Here is a 22830-nt window from a genome sequence, read left to right on the forward strand (position 1 = left end):
AGACTTCGAAATGGCATTTTTAGAAGGCCTGTCTTTCATTTCTCATCTTTCATTTCTGGGAATCTTTGCCATCACAATGTTTGTCCATCACTGTTACTGTGAGAAAATATAGAAAGAGTGCTGGATTAAGAATCCTAGATTTGTTTTTGAATCTTCCATTATTTAGCAGTATTTCTTTCAGCCAATCATTGATTCTCTAGTCTTTAGTTTCTTCATACATAAAAATAAGTGGTGGACTCTCTAATGCTATATGTGCTTTCAACTAGCTCCAAAAGTCTTTGATTCTGCGATCATTAATGCAAGATGATTGATGTCCCAAAGAAAGAATACAGTAAGGTTAAAACTCAATGTTTAGAATTTAATCTAGGAGAAAATGGCCTGTGAATACATAATTAAAATTCTTTCTGAGTGCTCTTATGAGTCACCTCTAAAGGAAACTAGTTTGCTACCTTCTATGGCAATTTCCTGGTTAACTACAAAGGAATCTTCAACATGCAATAAAGCAATCCAAGTAGAATGTAGCAAAGGCATGTTTAAATCCAAATAAAAGTCCATTTTAGAGGAAAGAAGGAAAACCAGCCAAAGATGAAGAGAAAGCCCTTTGAGCTCTTTGAGCTACAATCGTCTTCTGAGACAAAAGGATGGAACCTTTAATAACACCATTAAAGGAAAGGAAGTGCACATTCGTGCATTTTTCACATGTCCTTTTGGCTCGGCTAATTGTCTATTGGAGCTATATTTGGATTACTCTTCAGGAAGGATTATAGATTATCATCTGAATTCTTTCAATGTTATATGAGGCTAAGTTGGTTGTAGAATAGGTATTGAATCTCAGATATTTTAATGTCTTGTGAAATGGAAAGAATTTGATTTAGGAAAGATAATGTGCATTTTCATGGCAGCTATGAAACCAACCTGCTATCTTTGTGACACTGGGCAATTTACCTAATCTCTTTGATTTTCCACATTCCCATTTGAAAAGTTAGGAAAAATCCCTAAAATCCTTGATTTAGTTAGGGTGAGATGAAAAAATTTATATGAAACATGCATCATATAGTGCCTTTCCTAGAATGGGTGTTCATCAATTCTTAGGTGATTTTCTTTCAATTTATTCTCCCACAGAAATAAGCATGATTTCCAGTTCTTGGAATTTGTCAGCCTGTGACTTAACCCTGCTGGAGGATGTGTGACCTTAATTTTCCTTGTGAACTTCAATTCTTTGGTATATAAAAGGAAGAGTTCGAACTATATAATCTTAAATATTCCACGTCCCTTTCTTCTAACTTTATTCCTTCTGGTCTATTTAATTTTAAAAGAACAAAAGCAAGTATATAAGTAGTACAATTCCCAACCCTATAAGAGACCACTATGGTTTTCAATGCAAGATGTGATAATCCCAGAAAATACTGCTTATTGCAACCTTCCTAAACCAAAGGCTAATCTGGAGTGAGGATCACCTTGGAAAGTATTGTGATTTCCAGATGGAAGAGTTAAGAGGATTGAAATAGGTATTTGTAACCCTGTCATAAAAATAAAGTAAAATTTAATCCATGTATTGAGTTATTTAAAATGTTGAAATTTTCCTATTAAGATTTGAGCATCTAAGTTTCAGTTTCTTCTGGCCTGCAGTTGATTTCTCCAAGTCTCTTAAGTGACAACTACTGATTACACTAAAAATCAAATCTCCATCCATCCATAGATATTCCAAAGAGGTCATTACTTAGTGTGTTTTTAAAAAATTAATTCTTTGTTCTTTTGGTATTAGAATTATTCTTATTTCCCTTGAAGATGGTTTGTAGATATAAGGACCTTTCTTAAGACAAATAAACAAAAAATTATTTTCCACTATAGAACATCAAATGATTCACTACTATCTATCTGCTATCTATATAGATGATAGACGATAGATGATAGATAGAGATAGATATTGCAGCAAAGTTTCTGCCAAGCAAAACCTATAAGCATTGTAGAAACAACACCTATTTCACTTGGTCCCCTCAAAAATTTAATGGACTCATAATTTTGAAGAAATGGTTGAATAATGACAAAGGTGATCTTTGTAGAATTCAATTTTTCTTATCTAAATTTTACTCTAATATAGTCAGAATGCACTTGAATGTATCTTTGCCTTTGAGCATAACATTCTACAATACTTTGTGATATTTCACATGTACTTGGAAATTTTCATAGGTTGTGGATTAGAGAAACTGTCCCTTTCCTCAGTCCAATCTTTTATGGATTTATACTGGAGAAAGCTGAGCAAAATTGTTCTTCTCCCAGGCCCTCCAAAATCTTCCTCTTATCCCATCCACAGAGAAAAGCAAACATACAACCACAATAACAAAAATTAATCTAAGGATGAGAATGTGTTCATTAATAAGTGAATGTAATGCTGATCATTTTGCCTGCTAACCTTCCCCGATTATCATGTAATTCACTCACAGATCATCTCAGTAAGAAAAGTTAAAATGACATAAACTTTACCTATTTTATTCCAAGTGCCTAAAAATTATTTCTTTTATTTATTTTCCTATTCTTGGTATGACTTTTCTGTAAGGGTGCCCACTAATACCTCAAAAGCTTCAAACTATAGGAATCAAATTAGCTCCATGCCACCCTATTTTGTAGCTACAAAATATGTTGGATACTATTGATAGGATCTCTGGGAAAAGTGGCCATTAGTAATCCTAAAATTAGGTTACAGAATCTTGTATCATTAGAATAACTCATAAAATAGCATTTTCTTTCTTTTAAAGATACTCATATAAGATTAAAAGTTAAAAAATATTTGAATACATTTAATTTCATATTTATTTAGAAATATCTTGAAGCATGCTAATACCATAAGAGCATATTTTAGTTTAAATATTAGTTGGAATATGAAATAACATAATGAAATTACCGTGCAGAATCATAAGCCAGTGAGGCCTAAGAAATATTTCTTATTAGGGCTATTTAGCTGCGTATGCTGGGGAGGAAAGAGCACAATCCCCTCTAGCTACATTAGGGGATATTTAATTCCTAGGGAGTGCCTTATATTACAAATGGTAGTCATTTACTAGGTCACTGTCAGGTTGAGACTGAGCTAAGGCTGCAATGTAAATTATCTTAAATGCCAGATTTACAGATAGGAAAACATGCAATTCCCAGGAAAGCACATAGACAAGGATTACATAAAAAGACCCTTTAAATGATTCACCACATGAAAAGGAATATTAAAACAGTAGTCATCATGTAAGGTACATGGAAACTGCATGATAACAGCATGTAAAGCAAAATGAAAGGATGCATTTTATGGAAGTCACTTTATTTTGGCATGTTTTGCCCACAAGTGTGTCAAAACCACTATATTCTCCTACATGAAGAAAAATTGAGATTAGACTGAGATTATTGGGATAAATGAGATAGATGGATAGATAGATGAGAGATAGAAGATAGATCCTAGGTAGAGAGAGAATTATCACTTACATAGTCTTATTTATAAAAGCTTTAAACACTATAGCTATTAAATTTAAACAGAGTTCTCAGACTATGAGAAACCTAACATTTTCCATATGCACTGTCATATTCCATTCTTTTTCTAATATTCATATTTCATTAGCCTTTAGTACAGAGGCCTTGGGATTTTTTTTTGGAAAAAAGGAAAGATAAATATTTTCAATTTCTATATTTGTGAACTATTTAACACTTAATTTACCATCAAGGCCTAGTTAGTTTGGTTTAAGATGTGAAATTAATTTAAACCCCACCTCTTTTACTTTTGATGTGCAAATCTCTTTACTTTGATGTTGTGGCAATACAAATTGAAGTTTGCAATATGAATTGCTAATGCTAATTTGATTACTTCTGTATTAATATTGAGTGCCTCAAATACAGCAAGAGACTGTTTAAAAAATGAAACTGGGAATGGAAGAGCGCTTTCTCTGCAGGCCCTCTGCACTGATGGTGGGATTAATGCATGTACATTAATGCTTGATGATTCTCATAGAGGAATGAATGTGATTTTTAAGGCAAATTATTTCACATTTTTAGAAAACCTGACAGTTTGTTTCTTTTTAAATTTTGGGTTTCATCTAAAGTCATCATTTTACTTTTTAATAGCCCAGAGAGTTAGGAATGATGAATGATGGCTTATTTAATATATTTATTACAGATGATTTAGAGCACAATTACTTTTAACAGTAAAGAGGTTTATCTAATACAGTGAAGACCAGTTACCTGAATTGTGAACTCAGCCCTTTTTTGAATAGTAATGAATCAAACTTTTTTTTTTTAAATGAAAGAAGAAATCTGTGTTGTTGATTTATTTTGAGGATAAAGTTGAGTATCTTTCTAATGACCTGTAACATCAAGGATAGTATAAATATCTGGCTGCAAGTCAAGCTCAGATAGGTAAAACTAATAGCTATTGAAAAATATGTCTCTCTCACTATTTTTTACTAGTACTTGAAAATGGCATCTCACCAAGTTGAATTCAAATATATATCTGTGATCTGTAAGATATTCCAGTGGTAGACTGCAGTAATATCTGCCTCTGTAGCATGCCTTCAGCGTGCATGTTGCTTGTTTGTTTATTAATGAAATGTCTGTGTAATGTCTGTCTGTGATTTGCATTATACCTGAAAGTTTCTATGCTCATTAACCTTTTACAGGTGCCGCACCATTCCAAGGAACTGCAGGTACTAAAAAAATGGGCAGTACTAATACAGCAAGGCACATCATGCTTGTGAACCCTAACTTCTCCTTTTTGCCAACACTTAGGCAGTGTTTTGGAATACACAGATGGAAGACTCAATGAGTTAGATATTCTTGACCAAGCTAAAGAAGTGAAACAGAGAAGTAGCTAATGATTGAATGGGCACCATGTTATAGGTTTCCAACATATTGCAAATTGTTTTCTGATTTAAAAAAAGAGAGAGAAAGCATGGATTTCAAGTAAAGAGAAAGGGAGGGTGGAAGAGAGAGGGAGAGAGGGAGAAAAAGAGAGATAAAGAGAGACAAAGAGATACTATGGATCAATCATTACTTACGTATCAGATCTTCAAAAGTTTTTCGTTAAGACATGGCTAGAAAAATATTAGAATTTATTCATATGCTGTTGATTTTTTAAAGAGTTCTCAATAATGTATGTTGCCTATGTAAATGTAATACAGAGGTTACCAGGTTTAGAATATTGGTGAATAGAGATTAATGGACTGAAGGATCAGAAACAAAATTCATTACCTTATGGATTAAATGTTGAATGGCTGCTTGGATGATTCTCTTTGTAATTATAATGGAATTTTTATATAATATAATCAATAAGATAAGGCCAAGCACTAGACATTTTTCTTCACTTTGCTCGTTATAAAATTCACAAATTGTGTACCCAGGGGAAAAAAAGTAGCAATAAGAGTTTCAAAGAAGTGGGAGCAATACGTATTTGAAAATAAAAGTTTCTTCAACATAAAAGACATTTTTGGCATGAAGGACACAGACTTATCTTCCAGAGTGCTATGATTTTTCCATATCCTTAACTTCCATGGGTCAAATAAAAAGAAAAGATGCTCACACTTTCTAGCCAATGCCTCTGGGAAACTATTTTTTAAAAAAAAGAAAACAGTCACCCAGAGTTACAAACATGTCTTTTTTTTTTTAATAGAGTATAATGCTTTAGAAGAATGTAAGTCAATCTACCTAGGGTAAGGCACTACTAAATAGACTTAGGGAAATCACTTATAAAATCCATCAGCCTTGTTTGGCAAATACTGTTGTGACTATTATAATCATGAGCACTAACAGGAATGGAGCTGATGATATTAGTCTTTTTATCATTGGAACTATTGTCAAGAGTTAAAAATGGGGCACAGAATAGCATGAGCCCACTTCTGTTTAATAGGTTCACAATCCAATCTGCTATCTTGTTCTACCTCCATTTTAAAAATGCAAACTCTTTTATGAGTCACTTATGAAAAAATGACCACATCCCCCCTTTTTTCTCAATGAGTATAAAATAATTATCTATAACTTTTTATATAAAATAATAAAAGAAAATTGGTTTTGAGCATAGTAAGGAAGGAATCAAACTTTCCTCACTTTAATAAAGAGATTCTATACATGTAAACGCTGATTGCTTTGTTCATCTCATCATCTTTCTCACCTCACAGTATTTCTTTCAATCCAGATGTTATGATTTTCAAAAATCTCCTCTGTTTTAAAACTCTTCCTCTTCCAATATAATCTGGAAGTTCTCAAGTCACCAATGAAGTGTTCTGAGTCTCTAAATTAGGTATCCTGAAATATGCCACTGGCTGATTTTAAAAGAAAACATCTGACGTCCTTCCCCTCTAAGTCTTGATGACAGTGCCTAGTTCCTGCCATCATTTTCATTTACACAGACAACTTGTCTTCTGGATCCTGTTAAAGATAATGTGAACATGAAAAACAGTTTATCTTCTTCCAGAATGCACAGCGGAAAAGAGAACAGAGTTTTCAAGGGAATAAGGGGAAGGGTGGAATTTCCTGGATAAAGGCAGCACTCGGTTAGTCCTTGGCTCCATTTATATCAGCCCTCCTCTGATAGAGGAACTGAATTTTTAAATTTTATTTCCTCTTATTTAAATTTAAATGTAAATAGTCACATACGGCTAGTGGCTACCATATTGCAGTTTTAAATGCTTATGTTCTCATTTAACTTTAAAGGGAATGACTGAATCTCTTCAATTTAGACTTTGAAGTAGACACCAAGAATATAACTGGCCATCATTCTTTTGGAGATTCAGTGTCCATTTTGATAATTCCAGATTTCTTTTCTTGAATTATTGTGTTTTTATCTTCTTTTCTCATTGAATATAATTAAAATATTAGCTGCACACTTAATATGTATTATATTATATAAGTTTATATATAAGCATAAGGTTTCTTATATGCAAATGAAATTTCACTGATACATATATATAAATATATATATACTACAATATTAGCAGCATTGGGCTGTCCCTTCAACATTTCTCTGGTATGGTGGTTAAGGCAGCCATGGATCTGGATTCCAAGAGATTTGGTATCAAGTTCTGGATCTGTGACAAGCTGAGTGACATTGGGCAATTAACTAAGCCTCTTGGGGCCTCAGTTTTCTCATCAGTAAATGGGGATAATAATGCTTCATACCTGGGAATTGTAAGGACTAAAAGAGCTGTAATATAAAGCCTATGTCATAGTGTTTGCCTCATAGTGTTTGCTAAATAAATGTCAGCATGTTAGCAATTCTTATTCTGATTGTTGTGTGTGTGTGTGTGTGTGTGTGTGTGTGTGTGTGTGTGTGTGTGTGTATATATAAAACAGGTCCTCAAAGGGAACATTTTTCCCTTTTCTTTTTTCAAGTGGCAAACAATGCATAATTCCCAACACAGCTGAATACGAATAGCACCAGCAGGTTATGGCTTTTTGTCTCCCATCAACCACACAAAGACATAGGATGATTCAATTTTGTCTATGCCCCAGGATAACAATCGTATATAGTTTGGAAGAAATTATACTATTTTCAATTGTTTGAAGAACTGTGCTGAGGAAGAAGAAAGAACTTTAAGGTGATGTTTCCTCCTAAACTTCCAGTTTCTACCTTTGATCGTCAAAGGGTCAAGCCATGTGCCTGTTAGCCTTAAAATAGTACTAATTTCTTTCAACAGCCAAACTTATGGAATGGTCTTTGTGTTTTCAGAGGCCTTCTTCTATGATCTTATAAATCACAGAATCAGCTAAGGAGAAGTAGTTGACATTACCAACTGTGATGGAAAAAAAAATGACTAATGCTGAAATATTAGCATTAGTAACTCCCTACCCCCCAATTTCTCTCATTAATGTCAATGCCCAGTGAGGCATCTGTCCCTCTCTTTTTTGATAGACATCCCCCAGACATCAAACTGCTGCTCAGAACTCCCTAAGATGTTCACTTCATCTCACCTCGACTATATATAAAGTTGGGGGAACTGAGATGTATAACAGCATATGCTTCTTCCGAGGCTAGGTCCTACGCTTCCCGTGTATACTATTTTATACAGATGGATACTGTAATCGATAAATTTTTAGAAGCAAATATAAGTGTTTAGATACTTACAAATCTGGTTATAATGTTTGCCTTCCAAAGGTGAGTCAACAGTGCCTTGTTGGTCTCATGCATCTGTAACCTGGAAGGAATCAAAATATAGAGAGGAGGAGCCATCAAAGTGGAAGGTATTCTGGGGTCTGCTTATGATAACAAATATCATCATTCATAAAGTTTGATACTAGGTTAATTGTGATAGGGAAAATCTGTTCCTTCTATAAGTATTAGATAATTGTCAAAAATCAACATCGTCATTTCCGGGTCTCAGATTCACTGCCTCATCAGGTTTTGATATGGCCTTACAGAGGAAAGCAAATTAAAGCCAGGGCAAGGAAAAAAAAAAAGTAAGAGTTTAAATTTTATTTTATTTTATTTTATTTTATTTTTAACAGGAAAAAAAATATTGGGGGCATTCTGAAGAACACCTTAAATTTAAGGTTTTAGCCAAATAGTAATGAGCCTGCAGAATTCTCAGGCTGGAAGATTTAGGTATTTGTAATATTGGGAAAAAATTAAAAAAAAACAAAAAACAAATACTACAATATCCACCAAAATCTTAGAAGAGGGTGCTTTTTGTAAGTGTGTTGTTTACAGTTCGTAATGTCCCAAATAAATATAAGCCTGGAAACTGAAAATGGAAAAAATATGGGAGGTTGGTAACCATTTGAATAGAAGGTATACATGGGCAGTAAAGAGGACTATCAAGATATTTGAAACTATCAGTACAATTATTTAACATGCTAGTAGAAGTATCAGGCCTATTTAGATAAAAGACATCATGTGTGTGTGGTGGGGGAGACCCTACTACTTGTTTAGGTTGGAATAAAAACTCTTTTAAGGATTATCTCATCTCATAATCTACAATTACATATTCTCTTTGTGTAAAAAACAAATAGCAATAAATAATCCATGCATTTTTGCATTTATATAAATTATCAAAAGTATAAGAGTTAGAAAACTATAGAATTGAGCAGGAAATGAGAAAAGATGTTCCAATTTACCTGTGTTCTCAGCTGAAATACTACTCTGGCTCCATATCTCTGAACAGATCCCATGAACCACGACAAGCTCTGTGATAGCTTTGCTGTGATACGCATAAGCAGCCATTCAGAAATAGAAGGAAATGTGTAAATTCTTCATTGTTTGTCCTTGTTTTATACTGCCAAAATTTGATTTCTAGTTTGTAAATGTAGCAGAGTAGGTAAACAGAAATTCAGATTTGGAAGGATAAATGTTTAAAAAAGGAAGTTTTTATGAAACTCAGAGATCAGCTTTTCAATGTGCCCGACTAAAGTCAAGAAAGATATGAAAATATCATAAATTTTTATTTGTCATTTTAAAATAATTCATATGATGAGATGCTGCTATTAATATTTAACTTTTTGCTTATGTTTGGAACATTTGTGCAAAGTCTTGGAGAAAGTCAAATAACGTGCACTTTAAAAATATACAAATAAATCACCATCCTTTATTAAAATATTTACTAAATTAAAATTATAGCTTTATAAACATGTAGAGATATTCCAATTCATCATTTAAATTTGCTTTGGAAAGCTGAAACATCTCAATGCAGTGGCTACTAGCCACATGAGACAACTCAGCAATTGAAATGCGGCTATTCCAAATTGAGATGTGCTATGGGGGAAAAGTATAAAATATTTCATTAATAAATTAATATTGAGTGTGTATTTCAATGATAATGTTTTGGAAATTTTGGTTACATAAAACAAATTGTTAAAATTAATTTCACCTGTTTCCTTTTACTCTTTGAATATCTATAAGGGCATTTTAACATATGCATGTAGCTCTTATTTGTGACATGTATTATGTTGTTATTGGTCAAAATTGATGCAGATAATGTTAATTTTTATATGCCAGAAACATTCTGCAATAAAAAAAAAAATTTCTGCATTTAAAGTTAAACTATTAGGCAAGTATATCTATGTGTGAATTAGTTTCCAATTGGTGCCTTAATGAATTATCACAATATACTGGCTTAAAAGAGCATACCTTTTTTTAATCTTATAGTTCTGAAGTTTAGAAGTACAAAATGGATCCCACTGGCCTAAAGTCAAAGTGTCAGCTGGGCTGCATTCCTTCTGGAGTCTTTAGGAGGGTGTTTGTTTGTTTGTTTGTGCCTTTCCAGCTTCTAGAAGGTACCCACATTCCTTCAATCCTCAAAGCAACGTTAGGGGCCATCCATTTCTGACTCATTTTTCTGCCTTCCTCTTCTACTTATAAGGGTCCTTACGATTACATTGCACCAGGTTGGATAATCCAGGATAATGTCCCATCTCAAGATCAAGTTATCTACAACCTTAATCCCCACTTTGCCATGCAATGTAACATATTCACAGGTTCCAGGGTTTAAGTTTTGGACATCCTTGGGGAGCCATTATTCTGCCCACTACAAGGTGAATACATTTACTTATACTTGATGGTGTATACAGCATACCTTGGAGATATTGCAGGTTTGGTTCCAGAGTAAAGCAAATATTGCCATAAATCAAGTCAGACAATTTTTTTGGTTTCCCAGTGCATATAAAAGTTATGTTTACACTTTAGTCTATTAAGTGTGTAATAGCCTATGTCTTAAAAAATGTACATACTTAATTTAAAAATACTTTATTGTTAAACATTTCTAACTATCATCTGAGTCTTCAGTGAGTGGAAATCTTTTTGCTGGTGGAGGGTCTTGCCTTGATGTTGTTGGCTGTTGACTGAAGGGGTGGTGGTTGCTGAAGGTTGTAGTGGCTGTGGTGATTTCTTAAAAGAAGGCAACAATGAACTTTGCCACACGGATATTAACTTTTTCTTTCATGAAAGATTTCTCTGTAGCATGTGATATCATTTGATAACATTTTACCCACAATAGAACTTCTTTAAAAATTGGAGTCAATCCTCTCAAACCCTGTTACTGCTTTATCAGTTTAATTTATGTAATATTCTAAATCCTTTGTTGTCATTTCAATAATGTTCACAGTCTCTTCACCAGGAGTAGATTCTATCTTCAGAAACCACTTTCTTTGTTTATCCATAAGAAGCAACACCTCATCTGTTAAAGTTTTATCATGAGATGGCAGCAGTTTAGTCACATATTCAAGCTCCACTTCTAATTCTAGTTCTCGTGCTAGTTCTACCGCATCAGTAATCCCTTCCTCCTCTGAAGTCCTGAACGCCTCAAAGTCATTCTTGAGAGTTGGAATGCCTGTTAATGTTGATACTTTGACCGCCTCCCATGCATCACAAATGTTCTTATTGGCATGTAGAATGGTGAGTCCTTTCCAGAAGGTTTTCAATTGACTTTGCCCAGATCCATCAGAGAAATCACTATCTATGGCAACTATAGTCTTATTAAGTTTATTTATTAAATATTAAGACTTGAAGGTCAAAAATACTCCCTGATACATAGATTGCAGAATGGACATCATGTTAACAGTCTTGAAAATATCATTAATCTCTTTGTACATCTCCATCAGAGCACTTGGGTGTCCAGGGGCTTTAGCAACAGGCAGCCATATTTTGAAAGAAATCTTTTTTTCTGGGCAGTAGATTTCAACATTGGGCTTAAAATATTCAGTTGTAATCAGATGTGCTGTCATCTGAGTTCTGGTATTCCATTTATAGAGCATAGGCAGAGTAGAATTAGCATAATTCTGAAGGGCCCTAGGATTTTCAAAATGGTAAATGAGCGCTGGCTTCAACTTAAAGTCACCAGCTGCATTAGCACCTAACAGGAGAGTCAGTTTTTCCTTTGAAACTTTGAAGTCAGGCATTGACTTTTTCTCTCTAGCTATGAAAGTCCTCAATGGCTTCTTTTTCCAAAATAAGGCTGTCTCATCTACTTTGAAAATCTGTTGTTTAGTTTAGCCACCTGCATCAGTTATCTTCGCTAGATCTCCAGGATAACTTGCTGCAGTGTCTACATCAGCATTTGCTTCTTTACCTCGCACTTCTGTTTTTTTTTGTTTTTTTTCTTTTTTGAGACATGAGCTTTTATTATGGGACTTACCTACAGGGTGGGAAGTCAAGTCACATTGCCCTGAATTCAGGAGCTTCTCTGACTGGATTGAGGAGCTGCTCTGAATGGCAGCAAGTTCAGAGCTCAATCTAGAAATTGTCCCTACTTGGGGGGGGGGGGGGCTGAATAAACTGGTTATAAGGGCTTGACATTCCAATGGGTATGAGAGCATAAGGTGGGCTTGCAACCTAGGGAGGGACTGATTGTAATCAACAGGGAAGTGGGAGGGTTATAGATCATCTCATAGATAACATTATCTCAGGTAGTCTCAGGGAAGAGGTGGTTATAGATTTCATTTAGCATGGAGCCCTGATTTCACAAGGAGAATAGGTCAAACATTAATTGTCCTAAGTCAAGCAAATTGCTGTGTGCAGTCTTCAAGACACTTGGGGGCAGGGGGTTCCCATACCCTCATGCAGTGATTTGTATTGATCATAGGATAGACATCCCATCCCTAATTCATAACAACAATACAGTTAACAGCAGAGTATAAGTAAACCAGTACATATGGACAGTAATCCTGCTAACAAGTGGCACCATGTCCAAGTTAAAGAATTAAATCATTTGGACAAAGAATTATTGGATAAATGTTTAATATTTTGTATATGATTTGGCATGTGATCAAGAGCTTGTGTTACATTTTGTGAGTTATCAGGTACATATACACAGTACTGAATATTAAGTAAAGCACAGGTACACCTGGGGCTAAAATAGCTAAAGGATAAAACTACCAGACAGTCTGCTTTATTCTATATCTAGTTTCTTTTTTTTTTTTTTTAAACATTTCCTAAATTTGTCCACAGAAATAAATTTCCCTTTCTGCAACTTTCTATATCCATACAGGTTTTTGTCCTACATTTTCTCTTTCTCATTCTGAAACAACCAGTCATTTAGGACTTGCCTTTTATTACAAAACATCCTTTATACTTCTAGTACTTAAATTACCAAAATAATTTTGGAAACCATTTTCAAGCAGACATTCTACAGCAAACAATTACCACTAAAATTAAAACTTGTTAGATTAATGCTAAATACTTTAAACATTTTAGTTAATGCATTATTAAAACATTAATATACATTTTTTTTAATAAGAATTAATAGCACACATAGGAACAATATATAAGCTGAGTTTTCATTAGTGAATGGAAGATGTCCAGGTGAGGGGGTTTTTAAATGCCATATTTTCTTCCCCTGTGGGGAGCCCTTTGTGGTCAGATCTACAGTTAGTTTGGGGTTGAAAAGTTACACATACAGTTCCCTGGGGAATGGGGGTCCCAGATGGGGAATACAAATAACCTTTGGCATAACACCCTCTGGACTTAAGATTCTCAACCAGCTTGGCTGCGTGGGCCAGACCCAGAGCCAATTGATCTTATTTTCCCCAATTTCTAGTGTTTGTGGCACAGGAAAGAGCAGATTATTATAGCTTCCTTGCTGCAGTTTGAGGGAAGCTGCCCCCCTCCATTTGAATCCGTAAGGCTTGCCTGGGCCCCAAGGTTACCGTGTCCACAGAAGCCAGAGCCACTGCTTTGGATCTGGAGTTAATGCCAATACAGTCATGGAGTCCATTGTTGTAAGGAGTTTCTATCATCCTTTAAGTGCTTTTTTTTTAAAGGCCATTCATTCTTTCAATTAACCCAGCTGCTGTGGGATTATAGGGCAAGTGAAATGCCCAAAGGACATCATGTTCTGTAACCCAGGCCTGGGTTAATTGGTTGGTGAAGGGTGTCCCCCTATTGCTGTTCACATATGTGGGGATCCCAAAAAAGGCACTTAATTTTTCTAAGCTATGTATGGTAGCTCTTTAGTTGGCCTTGCCAACTGGGAAGGCCAGCAGCAGTCCTGCAGCCGTATCTATGGCGGGAAGGCATGGTTTGCCCCTTTTGACAGAGGAAGGGGGCCATGTAGTCTGCCTGCCACCAGGTGAGAGGGATCTGGTCTCAGCCGATGTGTTCAGGTCATAGGCAGCTGAAACTGCTGCACCAGCTTCCAAAGGGTCGGGTACCTTGGTGCTCAGTTTTCCGATGTAGCCATTCAGTTGCCTCATGCATTATTGGTGTTAGGTTGTGGAATTCTGCTAAGGCATCTACTTCTGCATTACCTGGCAATAAGTTAACATTATGGGAAGAAATATGGAAAGCAGTTACCTTACATTTCTGACAGGCTGTCCAGATGTCTTCCCCCAATTCCTTCCCCCATAGGGGGCAGTTGACCACAATCCATTGCTCCTGCTTCCATGTGGCCATCCACACCTTAGGCCTCAATATATGGCCCAATCATCTGGGCAGACAGTCAAGGTGTCTCCTGGTACATGGACAGTTACCACCCATACAGCCCACAGCTCAGCCCACTGGCTGCTTTGCAAAGTTCCAGTCTCCTACCATGTGTCAGTACTTGACTGGACAGTCATGCCCGTCCAGGTAGCTTGTTACCCAAGTGCCAATCCATCAGTATACCATGCAGAGTCAGGTATACTCCCTTTTCCATCAAAGGTGGGCATAGGAGCCACCTCGGGAGGATCAACAGGAGGCAGGGCATGCTGCTTTTCCACATAGGAGACCAGTCCTAAAATTTCATGCATCTCTGCACTCGCAGGGCTATTGTTAAAAATTCAGCATTGTAAGATGGAAGCTTTCCATTTTGTCAGTGTGCTTAGCTGAGCTGTACCCAAATGGGGCTTATTTATAGTCTCCTATGTCCATCCCTGTATGAGTGTGGCCACCTGTAAGGTCACTGGGCATCTTTGAGTTAAGACTCTCAACTTGTAACAGATCATTATAAGGGGTGCACAGTTGATTTTCCAAAGGGCTATATCTGAGTTCTGTGGCCTTCCAAAGTTGGGACCAGAATCTAATATCTATAAATTTAGCCTGTTGCCTTTGTCACAAACCCCACCCAAAGCCAATATTGGCACTGGCCACTTCCAATTCACAGGGTTTATTGGGGTCCACCCCCTTAAAGCCTGTGCTTGCATGATAGTTTGCTTAGCTTTTATAAACACAGCCTGCAGTGGAAAATCCCATTCCTATGCTTTTCCTTTTCTAATTAGGGTGTACAAAGGTTTTAACATTTTTTAGAGTATAAATAGTTTCCAATAACCTAATAAACCAAGAAAGCTATTAATTGTTTAGGAGTTAGCAGTGTAGGTTAACTTTGTATTTTAACAACAACAGCTGAAGGAATAGTTTTAGTTTTATCCAACCAGACAATACCCAAGAACTTGAAAAAATGTCCAGGTTCTTATAATTTGCTTTGATTTATCGCCCATCCTTGACTTTCAAGGTGGGTCACCATGTGCTACTAGCAATTTCTAGTTCTGGAAAAGAATTACTGGTTAGCATGATATCATTATTTTAGTGAAACATACAGGATGTCCTTTTCTTTAAATCTTGTGCTACCAGTTCATGGCAGATGGTGGGACTGTGGAGGTTTCCTTGCGGAAGCTCAGCAAATGTCCATTGTTGGTTTTCCCATGTGAAGGTGGATGCAGTCTGGCTGGAGAGTAGGGTGGGAAGTTGAGTCACATTGCCCTGAATTCAGGAGCTTCTCTGAATGGATTCAGGAGCTGCTCTGAATGGCAGCAAGTTCAGAGCTCAATGTGGAAATAGTCTGCTACCTTGCACTTTTATGTTATGGAGATGGCTTCTTTCCTTAAGTCTCAGAAACCAACCTCTGCTAGCTTCAATTCTTTCTTCCTCAAGTCTCTCAGCCTTCATACATTTGAAGGGAGTTATTACCTTGTGGTTGGTTTGATCTCCTAGCCTTACTACTAAAACCTTCTCCATATCAGCAATAAGTCTGTTTTGCTTTCTGTCCCTTCATGTGTTCACTGGAGTAGCACTTCTAACTTCCTTTGAGAACTTTTCCTTTGCATTCACAATTTGGTCAACTGTTTGGTGCAAGAGGCCTAGCTTTCAGCCTATCTTAGCTTTTAGCATGCTTTCCTTACCAAACTTACTCGTTTATAGCTTTTGATTTAAATGAGAGACCTTCAGCTCTTCCTTTCACTTGAACACATAGAGACCATTGTAGGGTTATTAACTCACTTAATTTCAATATTGTTTGGTCTCAGGGAAATGAAGGCCTGAGGAGAAGGAGAGAGACAAGGGAACTGCAGGTTGATGGAACAGTCTGAACACACACATTTATCAGTTAAGTTTGCTGTCTTTTATGGGCATGTTTCATGGTGCCCCACCACCCAAATTACAATAGTAACATCAAAGATCACTAATCACAGATCTCCATAGCAGGTATAATAATAATAAAGTTTGACATATTGTAAAAATTACCAAAAATATGACACAGAGACATGGAGTGAGCAATGATGTTGGAAAAATGGCACCAATAGACTTATTTGATGCAGAGTTTCCACAAACCTTCAATTAGTACAAAACACAGTATCTGTGAAGCAGAATTAAACAAAGTGCAATGAAACAAGGTATGCTTGTGTGTGTGTGTGTGTGTGTAAATACATACATATACATATAATCTATTTATCTATCATCTATCTTCTTTTCATCTAATGAAAATATTCAGTTTCTTACTTCAGACCTTTTCATGTACTTCACATTGATACTGATACTGAGTTTTCTTGCTTTTCATGAGTCTCTGAAAAGCTCCGGATAGTTTTAATCTCACCCAAATAATCATTGCCAAAGGCCAGTACATGATGCCACAGAAAAATAATTTGCCCATTTTAATTTGGTGGTTTCCACTGGGGAAAGAACTCTTCAAGTTTGGAATTGTTTGTTATAATTCTCAGAATATTAACTGACACAGCAGCCATCCCAGACAGAGAGGGGTATGATGTTCCAGTAGGTGAAAATAGCTTTCAGCCCCGATAGAATCAGAATTTTCATGAAGAATAGAGCTTGAAACAAATCCAAATAAAGGAAAGAGGAAAACCACCTTTCTGCCCCTTCAAGAGACCTTGTTATCTTAGCACACCTGCTCATACATTTTGCGATCATCTTGGTACATGCAATTGTTAGTGGAAGGGCGGATTCCACAGAAACTTTGGAAATGTGCCAGATATTTGGTAACTTCTTTTTATCATCTCAGGTAATAGAAAAGTTCAGTTTCATTTTAAAAGTTTGGTTGATGACTTAAAGTAAGTCTTCAACATTGAGGGATAACTAGACCAAATTAATTATAAGATGATTGATAATAGTAGTGCTTAGAAGTAATGGTTTGATCACTGATTTTTGCCCAAAACTATTCAAAGACTTTTTCATAGTTGATAACCCATGGTTTTAAATTAAAGCCATGTATAAGATGTTATACTCTGAAGTGGATGTTTAAATTATTCTCTTCTTTTCTGCAATGAAAATGATTTAACTACACTTAAGAAAACTGTTCATTTACCCTATCTATTGGACAAAGCTAAATTGGTTACTAATTACCACAAAGTATATAGCAATAAAATAACAGGACTCTAAACATGATGATTTAAATACAGGTTAAGTAGTTCCTTTTTTTTGTTTCATGACAATACAATTCAAGTAAGTTTATTTCTGAAAGCCTTGCATAATTTCCATGGAAGTAATGTTTATGGGAAAATTTACCAGCTAAAAGCAGACAATGAAATTAAATGATTGAGAAAGACAAAATAAATTTATTTTATAATTCCATAATTTACAATGTCCTTTTTTTTTCATTTTATAAGTGGTTATTTAAAAAAAATTGTATGTGCAATATTAGTAGTAAGTTGTGATTTGGAAGGAAAAGATATTTGCTATAAAAAAGTACATAGTAATTGCACTCTTTGGTTGAATGGTGCTTTTTTTAGGTTTTAAAAATGCATTCAGTATAGGATATGTTCTCAGAATTTTTGTTGGATTTACAGTTTATACTAAGTCTATATTATTTAGGAAGTATAAGTCTGGATGATAGTAAATTTCAAAATGCCTTGCAGTACGTAAAATCCTTAAATCTGAGGACGAAGGCACAACAAATCTTGAAGCCCTGATCAAGGCAAAATCTGAATATATGTTACATATATTTAAAGACAGTGATTTAAATTACCCAAATATAACTATTTATGTCATTGATTTAGACATGTGTATCTCAAAAACACATGCCTATACAGGTTCTTTTGCTAAAACCATACAAATAATAAACTCTTTCTTCCAGCATGTTGTAGCTGGCAATATATATTGAGTCATATATTTATGATTAAGATATTTTAAAAGCACCCTTAATAAAGGAAACTCAGGAGAACAAACATATATTCTGTTTCTTTATTTTTATTACAGGATAGGGAGACAGTGATAATCATAAAATACTAAAAGATATTTGAAGTTTCTTTCCTTCTTTTTTTTTTTTTTTTTTTTTTTTTGGTGGTGTGTTAAGTAAATAAAAATAAAGATCTGAAGGGACCAAAAGCAATAATTAAATAAAATGTGATGAGCAATTCAATCGAGCTAGTACTAAGCATGACAAAAAAGCAGAGTAGGGAATTCTGAACTTTGCCAGAGGAAGCAAAGTCTATGGCCTTTAAAATCAACTTTCAAAGTTAAATAAGAGTTGGCCATATTAAGATTAAAGCAAGCATTTTATGCAAGGAAACAGTGTGGACAAATAGAAGAGCACGGTAGGTGAGAACTATAAGGTAAAAGTGATAATATTGCTCTCTAGAAGGCCATTGAAGAGATTTTAAGAGATTCCAATTAGTTGGCGAACTTAATCAGGTTTGCTTTTGTTTTTGTTTTCTTCACTACAATTGTAGATGATTGACTTGGGATTGGGAGGAGGGTGATGATCAGAACACCCTGTTGGAGGTTTCTGTGGCTGTCTGGCTAGGATATTATAGGAGCACAATTCAAGAGCAGTGCGGAAGGAGAGAAAGGACTTACTAAAGGAGTGCTTCTCAAAATGGGATCCCCAGATCAGAAGCTTCAACATCATTCAGCAATTTGTCAAAAATACAAATTCCCAGGCCCTATCAGAGCTGTTGAAAAAGAAACTCTGAGAGTGGGACCTAGCAATCCATATTTTAAAGATTACCCTAGGAGATATGTGGCACACTAACATTTGAGAATCACTGCTTTAGAGATATATTTCCAGGCACGTAATATTTAAGGATCAATGTCTTAGAGAAATACTTCCAGAGTAGAACCTGTAGAACTTGAAGAATTGGTTAGATTTGGGTGTAAGGAAAATGGAAGAATAAGTAACCACTAAAATTCTGTTGTAGGCACCAAGTGGACAGTGATATCATTAAATGTAATAGGATATGTGTGAGTAGAGCTAGATTAGGACAAAAAGTGTACTTTTGAAAATATTTAATTGGCATGGAGGCTGTTATAGCAAGAAAAATTACGAGACTTGTATCAAATGTGAGGAATTGGTCTTGCTTAGACCAGTTGTTGGTCTTTATTGGACCAACTCTTATTGGAGAGTCTTTTTTTAATAACTTCATAGATTTTACTTATTTTACAAGTTGTGAATGTATTGATCACATAATCCTTCAAAGAAGGAGTCTGGATAGGGACTAGAACATCATTAGAGTATGTTGTGTAGAGGAAAGTGGCTTGAACTTGGGGTCCTGTACTCTGGAACTATAACCTATAACATCTATAACACTAGGCTGTGATCTCTAGTTGTGTTACCTTTGGATAGTCACTTAACTTCTCAGAGCCCTAGGTGTTTGTCTTGCATCCACCAGGAGAAAGGAAATATTGCCTATCTTTCAAAATTATTTTGAAAAAAATGGTAAGTATGTAAAAGCACAGTACAGCTCCTGGCAGTAGAGGAGGTACTTAATATATGGTCAATTCCTTCCTCTTTCTCAGCTGTTTGCTGAATAAACAGCATTTACTTTGAGTGATCCAAAAATGTGGCCTAGAAGGTAATTTGTGAATTTGGGGAAAGGGATGGAGGTGGGATAAAAATAATTCTTAGGATATCTCCAGACATGCAAAAGAAATCAAGGCCAAAGAGTTACCCAAAAATGTATTTGAATTATGCATCCCAAATAAAGCCTCACATAATTAAAGTTTCCCAGAGAAAATTACTGAGCAGTACATCTGAACATATTTACTAAGGGATTGCAGAAAACATGGCTAAGGTTCTTTTGGGAGACAGGGACCAAAAGATATATTACATTTCAAATACAAAATAGTAATGCACTGTAATGTTTGGCTATGAGCTACACCAATTACTGCAGATGATGCTAATTAAAAGTAAATTTAGAGAGTGATTAGGTTTTCTCACCATTGTTAGGAAGAATTGATTCTTCTATAGATCTATTATGTTAAAGTGAGAAGTTAATGATATATTGATGTATTTTAAAGCACCTAATTTGGATTATATTTCTGTGGAAAACATTTGTGTTAATACTGAATATTAAATGACAAACGTTTTCTCTTGGAAAAGGAATGACACCATTTGTATAACCCTAGAGCAATGCACATGTTGATGTTTGAAATAAATTATTGTGTATGGCTGTATAATCTCAATTTTAGTCTTATAAAACTTATAATACAAGAATTCTGTTGCACATGTGCTCATTTATATGGCAGTATACAGCTGTGTGTGGCATAATAACTTTACTGAATGAAATTATGTACTGTAGAAGTTGCTGCACAAATTTCATGATTCCATCTGGACTAGCATTGCAATCTAGGAGACTGAAGTGGGCAAAGATTACAGAACTAGAGAAATCAGCAGTAGGATTTTGCTGCCATTTTTAACATTTAGAAAATAAGGTCAGTAAGTGTTAATGCTACAAGGATTTTTTTTTCATACTCAAAAAGAGTTTTCTATTTGAAACAAAGTTTGTCTCACTAGATGAAGGTCCTCCAGTACAGAGAGACATCTAGTTCATATCTGAATATATTGACCTTTACTTACAATGTTCCTGAAACATTCTTGTATTTCAAACAGAGCAAACTAGTTGAGTTTTGAATAGATTCTTATGTTTCACCAACCTAAGCAGTTAAAAGATCTATGATACTGGAAAATTATTTTCTGCGGAATTAAATTCATCTTACATTTTATAAGGCCTAATTATATTTGTTGTTTATGGGGGATATGGGAAAGGCCTAAAATAAGTTAGAGGTAGATGAAATGGCAGGACACACTGCTTTTTTAAATATGTTCCTCCTGACTTCCTTTCTCTTCAATCCTTCCATTCTGATTGCTTCCTGTTTCCCCAACCTCTCCACAACATGTGACACAAAGAAAGGAAAAAAAAAAAAAAAGGAAAGGAAAGAAGGAAAAGAAAAGAATAAAATTAAAAAACAAAACAAGCCCAAATCCCAGCTATTTAAGTCTAATAAAACCAAGTTTGGAACAGGAAAATAGTGTATTCCATTAGATGGCTCTTCTTATATGTAGTAAAATGCTAACATAATGTAGGGACTACTATTATTGCCTTCAATAATATATGCTGTATTTTTATGTATTCTGCAGTCTGAGCATACACACATACACAACTTCTATAAGTGAAACTGCAGAAAATATATTAAATAGTGAAATTTTGACTGTGGGTGGCAGTAGTATGGGCAAATTGAGTTGATGAGGAAAATGAATCTTTTAATAATTGTTCACGCTCGATCTGAACTATATTTTCAAGGATATAGAATGGACATGTTAGCTAAATATTAAACCCTCTATAACAAAAACTCGTGGGTAAAAAAAATTTCATGAAATGTTCCACAGCTTAACTTTAATACTCATCCAAAATACTAAATTAGGCAAAACTATGTAAAATATTTTTATTCCAAAGTATAAAATAAAAACACAAATATTGTGTATTTATGTGTACATTATAATTGTTGAAATTATCTTCACAATATATTTTTAAATTGTTTTAAAATTAGCTTAATTGGTTCATAATCAAATACTAAGCCTATGCTTATAATATATATTGAACTTAATAGGAGTATATATTATCTGTACCCCATCATATACAGTCAATTTACAATTATACTCATATATATGAGGAGTGCTTTCACTGAATGGGAAATTTTGTTAATTATGTTTGTGTTTCTATATATGGTAACATACCTGATATGAATATATGTATATATATGTGTGTGTGTGTGTGTGTGTGTGTGTGTGTATATACATACATACATATTGTATGTATATATATATATATAAACATACACACATTCAATTATATAGGGACCCACTAACTTCTATTCACCCAAACACAATTCACACATCTATTTAGCAACATGCATTTACATTTTAAAAGAAAGTTTAAAAGTATGCTTACTAACACAGACATTAAATCATGAGGTGAAGAAGCAGTGAGCCAAAAACTATTTATAGAGAATCTATTTGGAACAGTGTCTTTTGTTGTTACTGTTATTATGGAGAATGGTTATATAAAAGAAGGAAAAATCTAGTATGTTCATATTTGATATAGGGAATAAAAATATTTACCCCTACTTTTATGATCAGCATACCAATTATTTCCTTAAAAAGTATAACATTGACGTATAAGTAAACAATTGTAAACAACAACAAAACAAACCATCATTTTGGACTGTAGTATATAAATTCATTCTAAACTCCTAAAAATAATGATCAAGTATGCTGAACCAGTATGATTGAATATAGCTTCTTTTAATGTGTAAAAAAACTGTTTTGCTGTTATAAACAACCACAGTAAACAACCCTTCACCTACCCCCTGTAAATTCTGTAAATATGGCTTTTTTTCAGGCAATTGAGAATTGTTATAAAAACACATACTTGAAAAGTATTACCTGCAAATAT

General features: G+C 34.8%; 1 protein-coding gene across 8 annotated transcripts in view; it reads left to right on the forward strand.

The window, feature by feature from the left end:
* PCDH7 (protocadherin 7) overlaps positions 1–22830 on the forward strand; it is a 421527-nt gene that overhangs the window by 265904 nt on the left and 132793 nt on the right. For 2 of the 8 annotated variants that reach the window (XM_037829536.1, XM_037829539.1), the window contains exon 3: positions 4653–4679. The exons of the other annotated variants lie outside the window; for them this stretch is intronic. In XM_037829536.1, coding sequence (XP_037685464.1) covers positions 4653–4679 — 27 coding nt within the window. The remainder of the gene's footprint in view (positions 1–4652; positions 4680–22830) is intronic. 8 annotated transcript variants of the gene reach the window in all.

This window comes from Choloepus didactylus, chromosome 3 (assembly GCF_015220235.1).
Source record: "Choloepus didactylus isolate mChoDid1 chromosome 3, mChoDid1.pri, whole genome shotgun sequence".
In the NCBI taxonomy this organism is placed as follows: domain Eukaryota; kingdom Metazoa; phylum Chordata; class Mammalia; order Pilosa; family Megalonychidae; genus Choloepus; species Choloepus didactylus.